The sequence below is a fragment of the Haliotis asinina genome, chromosome 14 (assembly GCF_037392515.1).
Source record: "Haliotis asinina isolate JCU_RB_2024 chromosome 14, JCU_Hal_asi_v2, whole genome shotgun sequence".
Classification (NCBI taxonomy): Eukaryota; Metazoa; Mollusca; class Gastropoda; order Lepetellida; family Haliotidae; genus Haliotis; species Haliotis asinina.
The window spans coordinates 30,114,527-30,137,964 of NC_090293.1; the positions used below are offsets into that span (position 1 = coordinate 30,114,527).

Here is a 23,438-nt window from a genome sequence, read left to right on the forward strand (position 1 = left end):
ATATCAACATTCAAAATTAACTCTGTGTGTGTGTGTGTGTGTGTGTGTGTGTGTGTGTGTGTGTGTGTGTGTGTGTGTGTCTGTGTGTGTGTGTCTGTGTGTGTCTGTGTCTGTGTGTGTGTCTGTGTGTGTGTGTCTTGTTTTTGTTTTTTTTAAATTACCTGTGAGTTTTCCAACAAACACTGGATGAATAAGCCACAAAATGCTCCACTTCATAATTCATGGTTTTCAAAAACTTCAATCATCTTCAGTTTCAACTTTGGGAAAATGAACATATGACAGATGTCCATGACTGCAATGATTCAAAGATTGCAAATAACAAATTAGGTCAATTTCAGTCATCTTAATAAAATGGTAACAATAACCTGATAGAAGAGGAAAACTGCCTCTTTTATGGATTGACAACTTCTTTATTGCAGTGTCTATCCTTAAAAGGGTTCCTCTTTTTCATGCCAGCTTCTAAATGCCATTTAAGAAAGAAGAGTCCAAAAAATGTTTTTTGTCATTATTTACGTTCCTGACATTAAAAATTCTCTGACCATTGGATGAACCATTACTGCACTGAAGGAAACCCATTACAATATCAGGTATGAACAGTGTTTGAGCATATACACAACCTCTCCATAATGCCGTACTTAGTCCAGTTCTTGTGCTTCATAACCAGTTTCGCATTATAACCAGTACAGTTGTCATTTACTTCTGAGTCAATGAATACCATTTTATGTCGCTTTTAGCATTATTCCAGCAATATCATGGTGAAGGACACCAGAAATGGGTTTCACACATTGTACTCAAATGGGGAATTGAACCCGGGTTGTCGGCGTGAGGAGTGAATGCTATAACTGCAAGGCTACCCCACCATACCTCATTACCTTCTGAGGGATGCCAACTGAAGGTGAAAGTCCTTGGTAACTGCAAGGTTGGTTTCCTATCATAAACTGACTGGTTTTGAAGGAACCCAATATAGCATCAGAAAAAGGTTACCTTTTTCATGCAGGTATGGTGAGAAAACATGCATCATAGGCCACTTGCATCAGAATACCAATCACCGATCACAAAGAAAAAATATAATGAAATTTGGACAATGCTTTTTCGCAGTAAGTCAGAACTGACCATCTAGAAATGACTATAACATTAAATTTTCCTCGCGTTTGTTGCATAGCGGTTAACTGATGCATTCTCACAATATTTAGTTGCAGATACAATAGAAAGTCTGAGTGGGGTAAGTACTAACTTGTCCCTTGTTAGGAGAGTTTAATCTAAATATAACATGTTACATCAGACCAAACCAAAGGGGCAATTGTCATGTTAAGTATTCCAGCTCTTATAACTTCTATTGCAAAAATACCCGGGCCAGTCGTTCAGCTCCAGTAGCCCTTAGTACAGATAAGAACTGGCAGCTCTTGTATCTTGCAGTGTTATTTTCCCTAGAAATATCCTGCAGCTCCAATACTTCTTAGTAATAAAATCCCTTGACCATTCCTGCAGCTCTTACACTTTGCAGTATGAAATTCCCTAAGCTACCCCTGCAGCTCCAATACTTCTATGTATTAAATTCCCTAAGCCACCCCTGCAGCTCCTATACTTCTATGTATTAAATTCCCTAAGCCACCCCTGCAGCTCCAATACTTCTATGTATTAAATTCCCTAAGCCACCCCTGCAGCTCCAATACTTCTATGTATTAAATTCCCTAAGCCACCCCTGCAGCTCCTATACTTCTAAGTATTAAATTCCCTAAGCCACCCCTGCAGCTCCTATACTTCTAAGTATTAAATTCCTTAAGCCATTCCTGCACCTCCTATACTTCTAAGTATTAAATTCCCTAAGCCACCCCTGCAGCTCCTATACTTCTAAGTATTAAATTCCCTAAGCCACCCCTGCAGCTCCTATACTTCTAAGTATTAAATTCCCTAAGCCACCCCTGCAGCTCCTATACTTCTAAGTATTAAATTCCTTAAGCCATTCCTGCACCTCCTATACTTCTAAGTATTAAATTCCCTAAGCCACCCCTGCACCTCCTATACTTCTAAGTATTAAATTCCCTAAGCCACCCCTGCAGCTCCTATACTTCTAAGTATTAAATTCCTTAAGCCATTCCTGCACCTCCTATACTTCTAAGTATTAAATTCCCTAAGCCACCCCTGCACCTCCTATACTTCTAAGTATTAAATTCCCTAAGCCACCCCTGCAGCTCCTATACTTCTAAGTATTAAATTCCTTAAGCCACCCCTGCAGCTCCTATACTTCTAAGTATTAAATTCCTTAAGCCACCCCTGCAGCTCCTATACTTCTAAGTATTAAATTCCCTAAGCCACCCCTGCAGCTCCTATACTTCTATGTATTAAATTCCCTAAGCCACCCCTGCAGCTCCTATACTTCTATGTATTAAATTCCCTAAGCCACCCCTGCAGCTCCAATACTTCTATGTATTAAATTCCCTAAGCCACCCCTGCAGCTCCAATACTTCTAAGTATTAAATTCCCTAAGCCACCCCTGCAGCTCCTATACTTCTATGTATTAAATTCCCTAAGCCACCCCTGCAGCTCCTATACTTCTATGTATTAAATTCCCTAAGCCACCCCTGCAGCTCCAATACTTCTAAGTATTAAATTCCTTAAGCCACCCCTGCAGCTCCTATACTTCTATGTATTAAATTCCCTAAGCCACCCCTGCAGCTCCAATACTTCTAAGTATTAAATTCCTTAAGCCATTCCTGCACCTCCTATACTTCTATGTATTAAATTCCCTAAGCCACCCCTGCAGCTCCAATACTTCTAAGTATTAAATTCCCTAAGCCACCCCTGCAGCTCCTATACTTCTATGTATTAAATTCCCTAAGCCACCCCTGCAGCTCCTATACTTCTATGTATTAAATTCCCTAAGCCACCCCTGCAGCTCCAATACTTCTAAGTATTAAATTCCCTAAGCCACCCCTGCAGCTCCTATACTTCTATGTATTAAATTCCCTAAGCCACCCCTGCAGCTCCTATACTTCTATGTATTAAATTCCCTAAGCCACCCCTGCAGCTCCAATACTTCTAAGTATTAAATTCCTTAAGCCACCCCTGCAGCTCCTATACTTCTATGTATTAAATTCCCTAAGCCACCCCTGCAGCTCCAATACTTCTAAGTATTAAATTCCTTAAGCCATTCCTGCACCTCCTATACTCCCTAGCCCATTTATGAAGCCGATACTCTTTAGTATGAAATTCCCTAGTCCACTCATGCAGCTCTTACTATGAAATTACCTAAGCCATTTGTGCGTCTTGCAAACCCGCTAGTATGAAAATACCTAAGTCAGTATGTCTTGAACACACTGTGACCTCGTGAATTCCTCAATGTATTGCAACTGTTGTATTATGACAAACATCAGTTCCCTGTATGCTCAAGTGTTGATCTCTCAGTCAAGGCGTTTACAAACCCCCACCAAGCGATTACAGTTAGGACAGGTGTGGTGAACATCTTGCAGATCGTTGATGCAGAAAGGGATAAGGCAGCACCCCAGCCAGCACCTGCAAAGTTTTAACACCAACTTAATGATACCAACCAAAACATAGTGCAAAGAAACACAACAAAAACTCTGGTGCAGAGCATGCAGAGTATGTCAGAGAAAGGCTCCACAGTCTTTTGACCCATTCAATTCAGCAGGTACAAACATAAAATAAACATGAACTGCCATGTTGTCCAGTTCAATTATTTTCAATTTGGCTTTGTTTCCTTTGGTTAAGCAGGACAAATTGGCTCTTGCTGCAAAAGAGTTCTTCGAAGTACCCTACAGTAACACAGAAATTCCAAGGAACAAAATGAAAAAATCTTTTCAAAAGTGTTCAAATAAGAATCCAAATTTGAAAGGTCTTTTTAAGAAGAATCTAAATTCAAAGACACATTAAAATCACCTAAACATTTATGGCCTTTTCAAGATTTTCAAGGCCCTGCAAAACACTGAAACTTTATTTACCTATTTTCCCATTTTTGGTTTATAAGTATTTCAACCGATTATGAAACCAGAAGAATGAAAACACTATTATGAGCAGTACTATCATGATTAAGAATAAAGTGTTGCCTAACTTTGATACTCAACACAACATGCTCAGCTGAATATGTCAAAATGACTGGTCTGAAACATCTCCAAAAGACATCCACCATTCCCACTGGTCTCTGAATATATTCAGTATCTAATTACACATTACAATACAAGTCAGTAAGTGACCGCAATACTTGAACAAACCATCTGTGCTAAACCAGTAGCCTTTGGTCACTGACTCATGAAAACAATCATGATACTTGTTGAGTGAAGTGTGTGAGCGAGTGAGTTTAGTTTACGCTGTTTTTAGCAATATTCCTGCAATATCACTGTGGAGGACACCAGAATTGGGCTTCACACATCATACCCCAGTGGGTAAAGGAACCCAGGTCTTCGGACTGATGGGCGACAACTTTAACCACTAGGCTACCCACCATCTCACTTGTCTTAACCTCCCCATCCAAAAACTAACAACAGACATATTTTTTAAAAAAGTATATCTCGACAGCTGAGTAGGCATCATTATGGATAAGCATGTTTTTTTGTGTGTGTGAAAAAAAAAAGAACTGGAGCAACGATCCGTGATCAACAGTTCACAAAATCACAAACATGTGATATTTAAGATTTTGATTAAAAACTTAACATGTATTTAGAACATCTGTATTGTTGTTGTGAGTCAATGACCAAGAATTTACTGACCGGTCCTAAACCCATAATACTGAAGTAAATATATAACATATATAACATATATTTACTGCACCCTCATTTATACACATATATTATACACCTTCACCACATTCCCCATAAACACCAACATGTTCAGCTCAAGACAATGAAATTGAAAATAACCACTTCAGTTTGAATGCTTTGCTAAAAATGAATACTACAATGACTCAGCAGTTCAAATGTTAAAATGACAATGGTCAAGGTGTTCTTGTCCTAACCTTAGCATCATGAATGCATGATAAATGTGGTTCTGGATGATTACACACCGTTGTCATTCATGCAGCAAAATACATTTACAACGGAATTCTGTGAACACCTAAAGGACTACTGTGATACACATAAAGTGTTTGGGCCATGTTGTAACATGGTATATTTTATGAAAGCTTCTATAACCTTTACACACTCCTGCACCTTAATATGCTAATACATATCTATATATATATATAGATAAATAACTATCAACATTTGTAATAGCTGAATAAACAAGATTTAACCTCATGAGATACAATAATATTTACAAATAATAGAATGTACAGACAATTAATATAAATTAGTTGATAACTTGCTAGGACCGAATCATAACTGGAAAAAGAAGGCTTGACTTCGATATGAATGTATGTCCTCCATTGTGCACAGGGCTACGAGGCCCTATTGAATGTTCCAACATGAGCGAAACACAGGGGACAATAGTGGGCGACATTCTGACACTCTCCAATACAGAAAGGGAGCGGAACGCACGGCCAGCAGCTGTAAGAACAGGCAGTTACAGTGGTTACAGCGTTGAGTGAGTGAGTTTAGATTTTCACCGCACTCAGCAATATTCCAGCTATATAGTGGTGGTCTATAAATAATCGAGTCTGGACAAGGCAATCCAGTGATCAACAGCATGATCACTGACAGACGCAATTTGGAACCAATGATGTGTCAGCCAAGTTGGTAAGGATGACCATCTGGTGCCATTAGTCACCTCTAACAACAAGCATGGCTTACTGAAGATATATTCTGACCAGGATCTTGCATTGCCAACTTTGGCTATCTGTTTAATAATTGAGTTAAAGTCACTTTGTTGTTTAAAAATTATAACCTCTCCTGTAAGCTTGAAAATTTAATCCGTTAATCCTTTAATTTACATTACAAATAAAAGAATGGTCATTAAGTTTGAACTTTTTTTATGCAGAAGAAAATCCTCCACAACAGGATCAAATAATAATCGTCTAAGAAAAATCAACTGTTTTGTCCAAATTATATTTCATCATGTTGGTCAAACACTTTCTTTTGAACCTCTGTCCACCGTAAAATACCTCATATATGGAGGGAACCCTTCTGATATTTATACAAATAACTGACATTATCAATGTATCATGATACTGCACCTTAAACATAAGTGGCATAAGACTGACCAAAAAGGCCAGATGTAAAAACATTGAGCTATGACATTTTTGCATTAATCTTGATTTGACGTTACAAAACAGATTTGCTTGCAGTTTGTTTGTTTGAATCATCGATTATCGGTAGGAGTAGAAAACTTATCGATATTCATAAAAAATTAAACATCAAATCAAACCTCAAAAAGTATGTGAAAATCTGAAAAGCCTTTGTAGCGCTACGATAATGTATAGTCATGACAGGTCGAAACGTTAGGAACGTTTTGTGGATTGGCACCCCGCTTGTTGAATCAAAATATAAACAACTAATACAGCTTCCTCACATGTGAAACTGCAATATAAATATCATACTAACATGAATATCTAAACATGTCTTGGTCATAGCATTAATTATGGCCTGCTTCATTAGCACAATGGTTATGACATTTAAGATTACAATCAAATTATTGATTGATTATTGATTATCAGAGAAAGGTAGAAAGGATATGCCCAATGTTTTCAATACAAAAAAAAATATTTTGACCTTGAATTCAGTACCTGAATATTAATCATTTCTCAAAATGAAAATTGTAAGTATCAAATCTATGTTTCAAACTGCATAAATGAAAATATTGTTGCATATCTCCTGAATCTTGATGACAAGTTGAAGAACAGATGTAAGCTATCAGATACGTAGATGACAGATTTAGGGACACATTTAAGCTATCAATAACATATTTAAGGAAAGATATAAAATGTCAGACATGGTACAGTGGAAGCTGTCAACACAGACAGCTCTACAATCCGGCAAGTTGCCAACATCAATATAAAATCTCAGTTTCATCTGTGGCTAGAATAATTAACATCATTTAAAAGGTCTGCAATCCAGCAATGTGTTTATACATTAATCAGCACTTCTTGGCAAGAAGTCAGCTGAATGTTTATTGTCACCAATTAATCTGGAAACTACATGGTTGCAGACAAAGATAACTTAATCTTAGTTCAGTATGGTATACATGCAATGTAATAAGTGAGTTAACAGACAGCAGTTCTTGCTGTTTATGGATAATGCTCGGAGCCATGCCCACAGAGAGTCAATCAGCAAGGTTTTGCTCAAGTTTTGGCCTGCAAACACCACGTTTGTGTTACAAGCTCATGACCAAGATATAATTCAGTCACTTAAAGTCAGACACAAATTGTATGTCATGGAAAAATTTCTAGTTGTTGATAACCGTGTCAAGCCGGGAACCCTGTCTAAACTGTATTATTTCTTCAGTCCTGAAGAGTGTCAGTTTAGACAGCTTCCACTGTATATGACAAATTTAGATCAGATATGGCAGATGACAAATTTAGAGACAGATTTAATCTATCAGACATAGTAGACAGAAATTTTAAGGACAGTCTTCATCTATCAGACATAGTAGATAACAGATTTTGGGACCGATTTAGACTATCAAACATGGTAGGTGACAGATTTGGGGACAGATTTCAGGTATCAGACATGGTAGATGACACATTTAGAACAGATTTAAGTTATCAGACATGGTTTATTCTAACAGATATGGTAGATTACAGATTTAGGGACAGATTAAAAGTATCACAGGATGGTAGATGAAAAATTTTGAGACAGAAATTTTTTCTGTCAGACATGGTAGATGACAGATTTAGGGACAGATTTAAGCTATCGCAGATCAGTAGATGAACAATTTTGGGACAGATTGAAGCTATCACAGAATGGTACATATCAGATTTAGGGACAGATTTACACAATCAAACATGGTAGATGACAGTTTTGGGGACAGATTTAAGCTATTTAAGTTATTATACATGATGGATGGCAAATTTAGGGACAGATTTAATCATCTGACATAGTAGATAACATCTTTAGGAACAGATCTAAGCTATCAGTCATGGTAGATAACAGATTTAGGGACAAATTTAAGCCATCACAGAATGGTACTGGTGAATGACAGATTTAGGGACAGATTTAATATATTTCTGAAGAAGTGGTAGATGATATAATTAATAAGATTGAGGTCAGAAAACATGGAAGACAAGGTGGCACTTGTGACACTTCGGTCAAGATTCTGGGGACTACTAACTGGTGAATGCTCTTCATGAGCAGCACCATTCATCACGACAATACAGAGACGCAGAGTGATCCTACTTCCTGTCCTACTTACCCAAACAAGCAGATAAGTCCTGCCGCCAGCCAGGTGAGGCCGCCGGCCTGGTGGTCCGTGTTGGTCATGATGTGGGCCATGCAGTGAGGGCACTGAATCTGCTGGGAGTGGGGCCCAAATTGTGTGGTTACCAATATGACTGATGGTTGAGTTGTTTGATATCCACCTGCATGCGAAAAAGATGCAACTTAAGTTCTGAGTGAGTGAGTGAGTGAGTGAGTGAGTGAGTGAGTAAATATTTAACGTCACATCACCAATATTTCAGCCATATCGTGACGAGTGAGTGAGTGAGTGTGATCAATATGAATACTTGTGTTGTCCTACAAAATGTCAAGAACCATCTGAAATGATGACAATGCCATATTTTAGATTTATCATTTGGCACTAAGCAAGGTTGTATAAACACCACATTTGTCAAACATCTGCACTGACATGATGAACAAGGTACCATAACACCTGCACACAATGTCTGTTTATCCTGGCTTCTGGGCTGATACCGTCAACAGAAAATTTCTTTAAAAAAAAAGTAACCTTGATCTGACTCTTCAGCAAAAATGTACAATCATGACTGAGGACTATTTTAGTATTTTCACCGACTGTGTGACCAACCTGACACTTTCTTATAATTCATCCAGATTTTATAGGCAAGGGGCTAAAATAATCAGTTGTAGATTTCCATTTTCTTACTAAAGCATCAGGCAATGACTAATATTTTTGAAGGTCTACAGTTCAAAATGCTGTCTGACAACTACCTGTATAATCACGATAATCATAACAATATATTTTATTTACAAACTCTGAGTCTGCTCACAACAAGACACTGCTTACCCCGTCCTGCATATCCTGCTTGAGGTGGGTACCCACCCTGGTATGTCGCTGGGTACTCCCCCTTGGGAGGTTCATATTTGGGGGGTGGCTCATTAGGGATGGTGGCCCCTGGATTCTCTTGTGGCTGGGTGTACGGGGGTGGAGCTGTAGGCAAGATTGGATCTCGATCTTCTGGCCTTGACATTGGGGTGGTCAATTAGACTGAAAATAGACAGTAATGTTAGTATTTATCTAATTCAACATATGTTCTTATTCAGTATTTATTCTGGTGAGAGAGTGAGTTGGGTTTTACAGAGTTTTTAGCAATATTCCAGCAATATCATGACAGTTGACATCAGAAATGGACTTCACACAATGTACCCACATGGGGAATTGAACCCGGGTATTCAGCGTGATGAGCACTGCCCTGTTTATTCTGAAGCATAAGCATTGATGGACTGATTTCAATCATGATGAGGGAAATTATCAATCAGCTAGGTCCATGGTTTCACACTGATCAAATATTTGTAAATATAAAGATCAACGTGATAAGCACCGCCCTGTTTATTCTGGAGCATAAGCATTGACTAATTTCATTCATGATAGGGAAATTATCAATCAGCTAGGTCCATAGTTTCACAGTGATCACATACTATAAACATTTGTAAATACAAAGGGTTGAACATACTGGCTTATTTGATTACATACTTTGAATGACATATTATGAAGCAATGGTATACTCAGTTAGAACCAATAGCGACTGAACATGGGCTCAGTGACTAGCTGGAATAAACATGAAACAAACTATTACAGCTACCAGGGAAGCCTATTGAGGGGAAACAACTGTTGCAATAGTATATTGCAACATACCATTGTGATAATAATCTGTTGAGACCAACTATTGCAATAGAACATTGCAACACACCATTGTGATAATAATCTGTTGAGACCAACTATTGCAATAGAACATTGCAACACACCATTGTGATAATAATCTGTTGAGACCAACTATTGCAATAGAACATTGCAACACACCATTGTGATAATAATCTGTTGAGACCAACTATTGCAATAGAACATTGCAACATACCATTGTGATAATAATCTGTTGAGACCAACTATTGCAATAGAACATTGCAACACACCATTGTGATAATAATCTGTTGAGACCAACTATTGCAATAGAACATTGCAACACACCATTGTGATAATAATCTGTTGAGACCAACTATTGCAATAGAACATTGCAACACACCATTGTGATAATAATCTGTTGAGACCAACTATTGCAATAGTACATTGCAACATACCATTGTGATAATAATCTGTTGAGACCAACTATTGCCATTCTACTGAATAGTTTTTATTCCTTTGAATTGTCTTATTTGAGGCTATTCCCACATTAATGCATTTATATGAAATGTAAGTTGAAGAAGTTTCAATTTCTAATAATGACAAGAAATTTGAAAGCCTGATCTAGAAAACAAAAATTTATTGTTATTCCCAATTTCACAAATCATGTTTGCTACCATGTTTGTGGATAGCTCTAAACTTAGCATGAGAACAAATATTTTGTTTCTTTGTTGTGTAGTGCCAAACTTAGCTATATTATAACTGTATGGTGGTGGTCTGTGAATAATCATGCTGGACCAGAAAATCCAGTGATCAACAGCATGAGCTATGCCATGTGTCAACCTAGTTAGCGATGTGGGTCCAGTCCTATTATTCGTCTCTAATCACAAGCATGAAAACCAGGTCTAAACAGAATCTCCAGAGGTGACAAAACATGCCAACTCAAGAAACAAAATCTTGTCAAGTACTACAGTCAAGTGTATGACTTCCAACTTAACTGTCAGCCAGCAAGCTTTTTCTTCTATTTACATGAGTTAGTCAAGAACAGTTGTTAAATTTATCAAATGTACAAAACTGTTTGTTCCAATGTACAGTGGAAGCCTGATAAGTAGACTTTCAAGGGACTCGTCAAAATTGTTTACTTATCAGGTTTTTTACTTATCCAAACTTATCAATATCTGCAAATGACAGAGTAACGGACAAGATTTGTAAGTAATATAACATGTTTTATTGCACCGGTCTACTCACTGATACTCCCAAGCTACATATAACAATGAACAACTCATCAGAGCTGGCCTCCAGTTGTCAGTGTATTGAAAACTGCTTACGCCAGAGCAAGCTGTAAGTGGGATGTTTATTTACCTGGTGACTGACACATGTCCCTCATGTTGGATTATGTGGTGATCGCTGATTTAGTTATCACAGGCCCCCCCTAAGTAATTGAAGGAACTACAGCAAATTTGAAGGAATTGCATCTCAAATGTAAACAAACGCAGCCCACTCGCGAAACAATTGCAGCGATATCGGTAGTTTAGCGGTAATAACAGAAACACATCGGCCCTATCGGAAGCAATGTCGGTAATACTGGAAACACGATCGGCCATCTTCAGAGATTTTTCGGTCGCGAGCGGAAACTCACGCAGCAAAACATGGCGTCGTTGGAAGAAGCACCCGTCTCAGTGAGATTTGTTTTTAGTTCCTACTATTACATTGTCATACTTATCCATCTTTGACCACCCGCGTTGAATGCGTTTAGGTATGAGGTGTTGTCGGGGCAATAGCTTATGTTTTTAGTCGTGCCGATGATTACGAACATCATGAACGTGCGCCATGAAGAAGTTTATGAGCCATAATTTGACAAATTTAAACACATTTTACAAAAAAATGATGTTATATCTGGCGCACGTTTGTAATCATCGGCACGACTTCGATGTTCAGATGTAAACAAACTACAGGGGCATGACTTGTGACACTCTCCTAGAGTGACTATCTTTTCCTAAAAACATAAGCTATTGCCCCGACAACACCTCATACCTAAACGCATTCAACACGGGTGGTCAAAGATGGATAAGTATAAAAATGTAATAGTAGAAACTGAAAACAAATCTCACCGAGACGGGCGCTTCTTCCAATGACGCCATGTTTTGCTGCGTGAGTTTCCGCTCGCGACCGAAAAATCTCCGAAGATGGCCGATCGTGTTTCCAATATTACCGACATTGCTTCCGATAGGGCCGATGTATTTCTGTTATTACCGCTAAATTACCGATATCGCTGCAATTGTTTCGCGAGTGGGCTGTGTTTGTTTACATTTGAGATGCAATTCCTTCAAATTTGCTGTAATTCCTTCAATTACTTAGGGGGGCCTGTTATCAGGTCTCGTTTGGTCAGTATTTTACTTCCAGGCACCATGTAAAAACGTTTACTCACACGGTATTGTTTACCTATTCGGTTTTAGTTAACAGGACTCAAATAGAGATGATTACAGAAGAAGTTTGCCGGGACCAAAGAATAGTGTTTACTTATCCGATATGTTTAGTTAAGTGGTTTTTACTTAGGCGGTTTCCACTGTATTTTGTATCTGCATTGAGACCCAATATCAAATGCACATAGCTGACATCAAATATGTTTTACACTGGCTCAAAGACTGATACTCATACAGTTGGTTGTTTTTTCATGCTAGACCAGACAATCCGGTGATCAACAGCATGAGCATTGATCAACGCAATTTGAATATGATGACCAGTGTGTGAAATAGTTTCTAAATTTTACTAGTAAGTCAGGCTAGCTGTGCTTGAAAGTTACTAACCCACAAAATAATTCATGAAATGCCTGAAATTTGAATGTTGACAAGGGTTACATCATTAAGCTGTTGATGTGATGAACATTCTTATCATAATCTTGCATGACTTACAAATATGTTATAACTTAACAAGTCAAAAAGAGTCATATATTCACTGGCCAGTATGTGACCTGTGGAGGTTTAGTGACCCAACTGGAATTTTACTATCCACATGATGATTGCATGCTAGTGGCTGTTTCCCATATTGACGATGACATGTGTCTAAGTTGGTAAGCCTGACCATCCAATCCTGTTTGTCACCTCTTAAGACAAGCATGGGTTGCTGATGGCCAATTAACACATGGCGCTTAACAGGTCCCTCATATAGAACAACATGTATGGATGTGTGTGTGACTGTTCTTGTCACAGCTCTCAAAAAAGAAATCACAGGTTAAAAAAACATGGACACTAAAATTCTTCCAGGTGCCTAATCAAAATTAAGAATGGCCAAGTGTTTTCTACACGAATCAGCTTCATCACACCACCACTTTGATTCAGATACCATCAAATCAAAAGACTGACAGTTTCATCAACATTCTAGCATTCTAGTCTATTTTATATTCCATCTATTTCAAAACACTGCTCTATGTTATAATGAGTGAGCACGGTTTCATGCCACTTTTAGCAATATTCCAGCAATATCATGGTAGGAGACACTAGAAATGGAATTCAACACTATGCGATAAACAACAAGTTGTTATCCATATGACTGTGAGCATTTTAACTGCAAAAAACCACAACTGACAGAGGACACATACACACCACCGTACAAGACTTCCTGCTCAGAGGCCATGAATAACAAATGAAGCCATGAAGGGTTACAGTGAATTTTAACAGCTTTAATTATGACTGCAACTTTTCTGCCCCTTATGGCCTAAACATTTGATAGCCTGTATTATTAGGAACAAAACATACAATACTGACTCTGAACATGTCAAGCTGTGTCATTTCAGTGTCTCCCATCAAGATATTCGTCACCATGATACACTACAAGTTCAACACAGTGGAAATGTTTCAGTACGAAAGCTGTTACAGTTACGCATAAAATCAATATACTCATTAGAAGAATTTTTTGTACTGTATCATATTTATACTTGTGACAATAATATAGCAAAAGTTGAACTGTAAATTCTGCACGATGAATATCACCTGTCTAACACTATGTCAGACATGAACTGGTACAGGCCAAACAATAACAAAGAACGTAAAAACACCTAGTTAAACACTAAACGCTTACTAGTATACCTTCGTTTCAAAACACAGCAGCATGTGGAATGTGCATAAATTGCCTGTATCCAGCATTCAAAATCACTGCCTGCCCGACTGCCCGGGACAGGCTATTTTCAACACAGACTGCCAGATTCTCAAATTCACCTGCATGATGCGTCAGGTTAAAATTTAAACATGTATATGATCAAATATTGTGGGCTGGTAAGTTTTGGTCAGGGATGAGCAAGCTCAATCAAACAGCATCTCTGATAACTGCCCAAAACATGAACTGTAAAGTATGGTGACAGATGTTTCAGTATAAGTGAACTCTGGCATAGTATTATTCGTTACACTGCTATACTTAGTCTAACAAACCCCAGTAGAAGGCCGTGCCATCCACCCTTTGAGTCACCTATGACCCTCTTGAAAATGTTGATTAAGACCAAGGGTGGGTAGAAGACGTCAAGTTAACTCTGAATTTGCTCATTTTCCGTAGAAACAGAACAAAATATCGTACTTTAAACAGAGGGGAAACTTTAGCCTACCCCTAACTTTCCCTTGGGTAAGAATATCCTAGGCCAAAGCTTCCCCGGGGAATGTTTGGTCTAGGCCCCGTTCTTCCCGAGGAAAGTATGGACCTGAGAAGAAATAACCTGCTACATCGGTATCAAATGACTTTCCAATTTAATGATGGTGTTTATTCAAACAAGTGATTTTACATGTGCTACTGTACCACAATTCACAAAAGATCTTAAACATATTTCAACCCCTGTGACCATCCAATCGTACACAAGATAGACAAACGGATTTAACAAATCAGACGATGAATACTGTTATGGGTTTGGCGGGAATTAAAAAAATAAAAAATAAAAGATTTTCCCTTCCCTTGTCACTGACACTGATCTCCCAACAAACTGCATAAACTCAATATTTGACTTGCAGTATACATACTTAGTGAGTTTGGATGACATGGTCACTATTAGGTAACATCTAGGCAAGATAATATTCTACAAATTTCTCAAAAGATGCTACTTTTACTCACTGTTGTCAATAATAGCATCCTCCTTGTGTAGGATCATTTGGAAGCAAACGTGTTGAAAATAGCTATGTTCGACTACAAACATTTTCGAGGTTTAAGTTCAAACGGTTCATGAGAATTTTAATTTTCACAATTTGGTAAGCTGTGTTCTGATTGGTTGATTCAAAAACTTAGCTGGGGCTTGATTCGCTATTGGAGTGTAATGAAAGAGCAAAACTTTGTAATGATCTACTGTCATCCATGAGAAAGTCAACATCTTATGTCATGTTCAAGAAAGGAGTAAAAAAAGCCTTGTTAAATCTGCACATCCTCAGTAGCATTTGTGACTCTTTCTGTGAAGGGCCTCAGAATGTTTTAGTTTTTAACTATACAGGGCAAACACTTTTCAAAGTCTTATTGACATAGGGCAGACATACAAACATTTTTTGTTGACTTCTTGGACTCAGTGACATTTGAGAAGTCGGGATATACACATGCTTTAAGGATAGCAATACCAATATTTCATGGGTATGGTGTTTCGATTACATCGCAATCATGAAAGAAAGAAATTGTTATCCATAGATTTGTCTATATAACACTTTTTGTTATTAATACATGTACTTAAAAACAGGACAGTTTTGAAAGAAATAAAACAAATCTTGTGTCCTCTAAACTATTTACAACAAGAATCCTTTCATGTCTTTGCTATGCTAACAGTCATGGCTAATTTTGAACCTCAGAGTTTGACCAATCCATCGTGGAAAAATTAGTCTCCCACGCCCATCAATAATCGCTGATGCAAGCTGCATCAATTGACCAGTCATTCCATCTATTATTCATGAACTCAGCACTTATCATTATTCAGCAAAGCAACTGAGTGAGTATGTTTAGACGCATCATTTACCAATACTTCAGCAATAACATTGAGGTAAACACCAGAAATAAGCTCCACACCTTGTGCCCATGTGGGGAATTGAAGCTGGGTCTTTGGTGAGTAAGTGAGTTAGTGAGTTTAGTTTTATGCTGCACTCAGCAATATTCCAGCTATATGGCAGTGGTCTGTAAATAATCAAGTCTGGACCAGAAAGTCTAGTGATCATCAACATGAGCATCGATCTGCACAACTGGGAATGATGACGTGTCAACCATTGAACCAAGTCAGCGAACCTGACCACCCGATCCTGTTAGTTGCCTCTAACGACAAGCAGAGTCGCCTTTTATGGCAAGTATGTGTTACTGAAGGCCTATTCTACCTTGGACCTTCACAGGTCTTTGGTGTGACGAGTGGCTGCTGTAACCATGGTAACCTCTAGGTTATCCACTGTCCCTCAGATTGTTTGCATATTACAGTTATACTGCATTTTTCAAAATCATGCATATGTTCATCTTGCCTCAAAAGTTCAAACACCCATGAAGATAGGTCTGAATAGGGTAGAATAGGTCTGCAGCAAACCATGCTCACCACAAAAGTCGACTATGTTTGTCGTAACAAGCGACTAACGGGGTTGGGTGGTCAGACTTGCTGACTTGGTTGACATGTGTCATCAGTTCCCAGTTGCACAGATCGATGCTCATCATGCTCATGGTGTTGATCACTGGATTGTCTGGTCCTGATTAAATTATTTACAGACCACCACCATATGGCAGGAATATAACTGAGAACGGTGTAAAACTAAACTCATTTACTGAAAAGTTTACATGGAGGAGAACAATCAACAATTAGGAAAAAAGTTTAAAATGAACAACTGTTTCCTGTGATAAAAAGGTGCCACTATTTGTGACCAGTTCCCTGTAAAATAATGTGTCTATAACTGTGACAAAGCAGGCTCATACAAAATATGAAGTATTCAATAATGCAAAAAGGATGTCTTTTGCAAGTGGGATGTCTTTTTCATTCAGGCTCATAAGTAATTACAAATGAAAGAATGAAAATATTGTTGTGAATATCACAAAAAATGCTCATATCATTATTATAATAAATAACAAAACAGAATTCAGGCTAATACCCATCGCTTATGTTAGCCCATGACTATACTGCAAAATGTGAAGGCTCAGTTCCGACTGAACCATCTGTGACATTTAACCAAAGAAAGGTGAATTTGGATGCATCAGTCAGATTAATTATAACCAATAAATGAAACAGCTGGAAGCATGCAAAAATGCATTTTGAGACAGTGAATAAGCCCCATTATTAGATGAAATACACCAATCTACATGAATATGCCCTATGTCTGAGAATATCTGGGGCGATGAGGTAGCTTAATGGTTAAAGCGTCTGCCCGTCACACTGAAGACCGGCATACCATTCCTTACATGGTTACAATGTGTGAATCCCATTTCTGGTGCTCACTGCCGTGATTGAAGGAATATTGCTAAAAGTGGCATAAAACCATACTCACTCACGCACTCATTCACTAAGAGTAACAATTACATGCAAATCACCTATTGTTAAAATCTTGCTAGGCTCCTGCCTAGGCCAAACACTGATGATAACAATGCTAGACTGAACACAAGATGTCATTGCCAGATTCGATTCCTTACATGGTTACAATGTGTGAAGCTGATTTCTGGTGCTCCCCTCCATGATACTGAAGGAATATTGCTAAATATGGCATAAAACCATGCTCACTCACTCACCGAGAGTAACAATTACACGCAAATCAGCTAACTAGAGTTAAAATCTTGCTAGGCTCCTGCCTTGGCCAAACACTGATGATAACAACGCTAGACCTATCACAAGCTGTCATTGCCTTGGTTATAAACAGCGTAAAAACATCAAGAACAATTCAAATGCATTTTCAGCTTGGTGCCCATCCTTAGTATTTGTGGCAAAATCAATAGCCAACGCCATCAGCATGGTCAGATTATGATGAGCATGAGGCAGCTGAACAGTGAATTGGAAACATGTTCCAGCACAACATTCAATAAGTTCAGAATGGCACAAACCAATACATCAATGTATTGTGAGCTCCAAAATTCAACTTTTACATGTGTTTATGATTCATCTGTGAAAAGATCATCTGCCTTATAACAACTAACCCTCAATCTTTAAAAAGATCCCATATGTGGGTTTACTTTTAGCATCTTATTTGAATTGAGGTGCCACTGTACTGTGAAATGTCTCTTCTAAGACAGACAATCTAATTCTAATTTAAACAAGACATGATAATATGTCTGAATGGATCATGTATAGGGATTAAAGTGTAAACAATCTCAGCGTAAAATATACGCTTTCCTTACACACAAGCATGTCCCTTGATACAGTAGTTTCTACGTGTCCAAAGGAAGCTTAAAGCCATCTTGTATAGGTGGTACCAGTTATAAATATCATCAAATATAACTTCAAGATAGATATGGATCCAGCATAGTTTGTTCTCTTTGTTGTTTAATGTTGCACAATGCAATATTTTCCACCTATATGGTGGTGGTCTGTAAATACTGACTCCAAGACCAGACAATCCAGTGATCAACACCATGAGCACTGATCTACACAACTGGGATACAATGACATGTACAGCTATGTTAGCAGGTCTCACCACTTGATCACATTAGTCACCTCTTACAACAAGCATTTGTTGCTAAAGATACCGGGGTTCAAAAATATTTCTAAAAGTCACTTGCCACAAATAAGTAACTTGTCCTGACGAATTTTCCACTTGGCCTCATTTTCATGATAATGTAATTATGAAAGAATAAATCAACATGGTATTTAATGCTAATGTTTAGTGGACTATTTATTGGGAAGTGATAAATAGCAAAGAAAGACAACTATACTTCATTATCATTGTGAAATTTAATAGCTACATTTTTAGCACATACAAAATGAAATACAAGTTTATTTGCAGTTTGAAACATAAGAAGAAATTATCTAGTAGCCCACGCACAAGTAAGATACCATTATTTGATTGCCCCACTAAAAAACTGACTTGTCCTGGGCTTTGGGCCATAGGATATTTCAACTCCTAAAATCAGAACTGTGGTAACAAGATCATGGAGAGAGAAGACCAGAGAGAAGACCTATCATTTTAATATTCAACAGGGAAAACAAGAGTGTTGTGAGGCTGCCATCAATATAAATTACAATCATACATATATGCATTGATATACATTTTACACAGATTATGAGTCTGTGCCAAAAAAGATTCTTATTAAAAACTTGAATATAACACTCTGCATCCTTACAATAGAATGGTGATATCTGGACTATTATTAGCTGAACTGACTGGATCAAACTAACATTAGACAAGTGACTAAACCCACATATGAGATTCATATGGGTTTTCTGGTATTTTCACTACAAATGTATGGCTTTACCAACAAATACATCATGCACATAACACACTTTTCAAACAATATTTTTTTTCTGTGTTTCATTAAATTGGTGAAAAATATGTAGAAATAACTAGTTTCAGTTCCCCAGTTTCCCCTTCATTTAAAATCTGCTCTGGAATTCATTCATAAATGATTTTTCCCTTTGATGTTGATTCACAACGCAGCTTAAAAAAAGTTAAATAAAGAAATGTTTTTTTTCCCTCAATCTCTGATGTTGTCATCTCCCAGTATCTATGACAATATAAAAGCAGTGACTGGCCATGCTGAAGGGCATTTACTTTGATGTGTAGAAATAAAGATCATCTGGTACAGTTAGTGTCAAACACTTTATCTCTCAACAAAATGTAACCCATACTAGTATACACACACATCTATATATCACAGTAATATGTATATATAGGACCTTATTTGTGATGCCAAGCTACAGCAATATTTTTTTCGTATTTGTAACAATATATTTGTATAAATATCTTGTGCCGTATCTGTACTTCAGAAAGAGTGAGTGAGTGAGTGAGTGAGTGAGTGAGTGAGTGAGTGAGTGAGTGAGTGAGTGAGTGAGTGAGTGAGTGAGTGAGTGAGTGAGTGAGTGAGTGAGTGAGTGAGTGAGTGTGGTTTTATGCTGCATTGGGAAATACTTCAGCAATATCACTGCAGGGGACACCAGGAATGGGCGTACTTGAAAAATAGCGTATGAGAAAAAGTGCTAAAAGGAAGCATGACATGAAACTAACAGAGTCAACATGACATCATCAATGACAATGAGGGCATCACATGGATTGTGCTTGAGACACATGACATGGCATACATGACATTTTCAGGGTCTTAGCAACTTCAGGTCACGTGGATTGGACATTCTTCCATAACATTACCAACTGATTTTGATGCAAAAATAGGTCAACTCCCCTATGGTGTTACAAACAATAGCTCTACTTCAGTAGTGCAGTTGGCCTATATGATGACATGTTTCACGGACACTGAGTAATGAATACAAATAATTATTCATGAATACAGTATTACAGTGACTTGATAGATGCACGAAGTGAAACACCCATGTTGACAGGGTTAAGTTGTTCCAACAATGATCATTTGTCTCATGCCACTCAATCCTGGAGTAGAATGACCTTCACCAACCCATGCTTGCCACAAAAGGTGACTCTGCTTGTCGTAAGAGGCGACTAACGGGATTGGGTGGTCAGGCTTGCTGACTTGGTTGAAACGTGATCGGTTCTCAATTGCGCAGATCGATGCTCAAGCTGTTGATCACTGGATTGTCAGTCCAGACTTGATTATTTAAAGACCGCTGCCATACAGCTGGAATATTGCTGAGTGCGGTGTAAAACTAAACTCACTCACTCACTTTTAATTTCATTTATAAATTTAAAGCCACTGTAGTGTATACCTTCACTATGTTTCAAACAGAAAGTGGCCACTGTGCCCACACAGAGCTGTAAACAGTCAGGTGCTGATGACTTGACAATTGTGGCAATTCATTAATTGTGACACCGCCCACGGCAGGGTGTTGGCTTATTAGATTAACTATTAGATAAACTCAGCTACAAGAAGGCAAAGTGAGTTTGATCTTAAACACTACACTGAGTGAACCCTGACATTTTACACACAGTAAAATGAAAATGCACACTCTCTACTGGCTAGCAAACAGTTACCACCATATTTTAACGAGATTTAAAAAATTACTCCACAATCCGTTAAATTAATGAAAAAGAATTAATTATGATACTTGATTAGCTTTAAACCAATGTCTCCTGCCCGTTCACTGTTGTCAGTTGTGTTTTTATATAATGCAACGGAAGGGAATCATGACAGTATAAATAGATGTTTTCACACAGCTACTTGTAACAATTATCATGGAATAATTGATTGTGTGACTATCTGACTGTTCCTTTTACAGTAGATGGATAGGGAACGGAATAATTAATGACTAGTGAACTTGACCTGGCTACTATATGGGTCGTGGACACCATCCTCACTGTGTTATGATTATTTTGTAGGGTTCATAACTTTATCTTTTTTATAATTTTCCTTTTATGTTACTCACTGTTAAAGGTCACATGCAACCCAACATAACTAAAACACAGTGTTCACTGAAATAAAAGTCTTAATCATGACTTATGATATACATTGCTGATTGTGAAAATACAAATAAACAAAATCGTGAAACAAAAGTGCAATATTTTGTACTTGGGTTGACTACCCTCAAAACAAAGCACCCTTGAGACCGAACCTAGTCAGAGCAGGTGGGTGGTCATTACTGCAGACCCAAGGTACTTGTAATCACAAGAAGCATCTCTTGTTCTATAACTTTGACCACAGCAATAATTGCTGCACACATCACTTGCTGTGATTTACAAGTTGTTCAAGGCGCGTGAAACCACTTTTTTGCCCAGCGCTGGGGTGAAATTAGTGAATCGTTTGAACTCTGATTTCACAGGTTTCTTTGAAATCCTGTTATTTTTCACTGCATTTTTGATAATTTGTTATTGTTTTGTTCATACCAAAAGGAATCTGAATCTGCAGCTGCATGTAACCTTGTGACTTTGTGTTTTGCATTGCATGTGACCTTTAAGGATTTTCTTTTGCTGTCCTTTATTGCTGTCAAATAGCGTGTTGACCAAAAAAATGGAATTGTAACTGACCTGAACTGCACACATGAAACACTAACAAATTGGTGATAACTGTTATGCAGTGATAACTGTACACTAGGCACTGGCTAAGCCACCATCTTAAACATTTCTTGAAATTAAAATGAGAATCAAACCTGACGTCTGTACTCAAATGTGCTGATGATGCCAAACTTATTATCAGAAAGCAATAATTATATCCCAGTGTTAGGGTTTTTTTGATGATATAAGACAAAAACGTAATTTTTATCTTTAATATCATTTTAAGTTTTGATTTTGCTAACCTTGAGTGATAAAGGTATATTCATCTATTTCACACAAAAGTATCATGTGTTTCCAACAAAAATAGAGTTGATGACATCGTATTGGCAAAACTGTAGCCACATGCTACATCTGGGTATTTTGTATGTGTTTTTGACAATGAACCATACTTTTCCCTCCGCTCTGCAAGAAAGTGTTTTGATCATGTGGCTTCCTGTTTCATACATAACCTGTCACTAGCAGATGACTGATCTTGCTGAATTTTGCTCGCTATTTTTCGTTATACAAGCAATTGATTTTCCATCTGAAGTCATATTAACGATCGAGGGTAAATAATATTGAATAACTGATGTTCATTTATTCTTTAAGGAACTTAATTTCTTGATTTCAATTGTCAAGGAACTGGGCATCCACCCTACCAATGAAACTGTTTGTGCACTCCGATCGCGCACGTACTTCCTCGATATAGCGCTAGCAATGCAATCGTCGAAATCACCAGAACGTTGAATTCAGCTCACTTTGGGATAACTAGTTGTTTGCTTATCTGTGCAAGAGGACTCTGTGAAGGTAAGAATAGTTCAAAGTCATTTGAAAATCTCTAGGCTTACATAATATGGTAAGAGTTCAGCCTGTAACCCCCGCTTGAAATGTATCCTATTTATTCGGATTATTCCGAGGTTTTAGGGTCTTAGGGTTAGGGTAATAATGTGGTTTATTCTTAGGGTAATGGTTAGTGTTTAGGATTTTTGATAAATAAACATTTGCTCTTCATTATAGAATGATAACATAGAGTTTACGGGCGGAAATCTTTCCCATAATACATACGTCGCACAGAAAACGAATGACAAGGGAGGGAACAGAACCACTTTCACTGAGTCAGCATCACAAAATCACCACATCAGCAGCAGACAGTGTGATAGAGGCATCGATCGTGTTGACCTGATCGTAATTGACATTTGAACATGCGTTCAAATTAAACAAGAGTCCTGTACAATCTGTCTGTTCTTGTCTTTTTTATATATAAAGAAGGAAATCTTTCATCGAAAACAAATAAGAAAGTTACCTGAGCAATGTGTACTTCTTGATATCAACAAGTGTCAAAATGTGACAACATCCGCCGACTTACTCAACAGCGCGGTCAAATGATAGTTCTTAAACGTCTGTGTTGTTTCGGATATTCAA

General features: G+C 37.8%; 1 protein-coding gene across 2 annotated transcripts; it reads right to left on the reverse strand.

Moving 5' to 3' along the window:
* Positions 1 to 140: 140 nt before the first annotated feature.
* On the reverse strand, positions 141 to 23,371 carry LOC137261673 (lipopolysaccharide-induced tumor necrosis factor-alpha factor homolog). 2 transcript variants are annotated; one of them, XM_067799450.1, is made up of 4 exons: positions 23,320 to 23,371; positions 9,127 to 9,327; positions 8,299 to 8,464; positions 141 to 3,513 (listed from the first exon to the last, which is right to left on the reverse strand). In XM_067799450.1, exons 2-4 carry the CDS (start codon positions 9,308 to 9,310, stop codon positions 3,402 to 3,404), a joined length of 462 nt encoding a protein of 153 aa, XP_067655551.1. In that variant the 5' UTR covers positions 9,311 to 9,327; positions 23,320 to 23,371; the 3' UTR covers positions 141 to 3,401. The 2 variants fall into 2 exon arrangements, with proteins under 2 accessions (XP_067655551.1, XP_067655552.1); XM_067799451.1 differs by lacking the exon at positions 141 to 3,513 and adding an exon at positions 3,971 to 5,498.
* Positions 23,372 to 23,438: the final 67 nt, after the last annotated feature.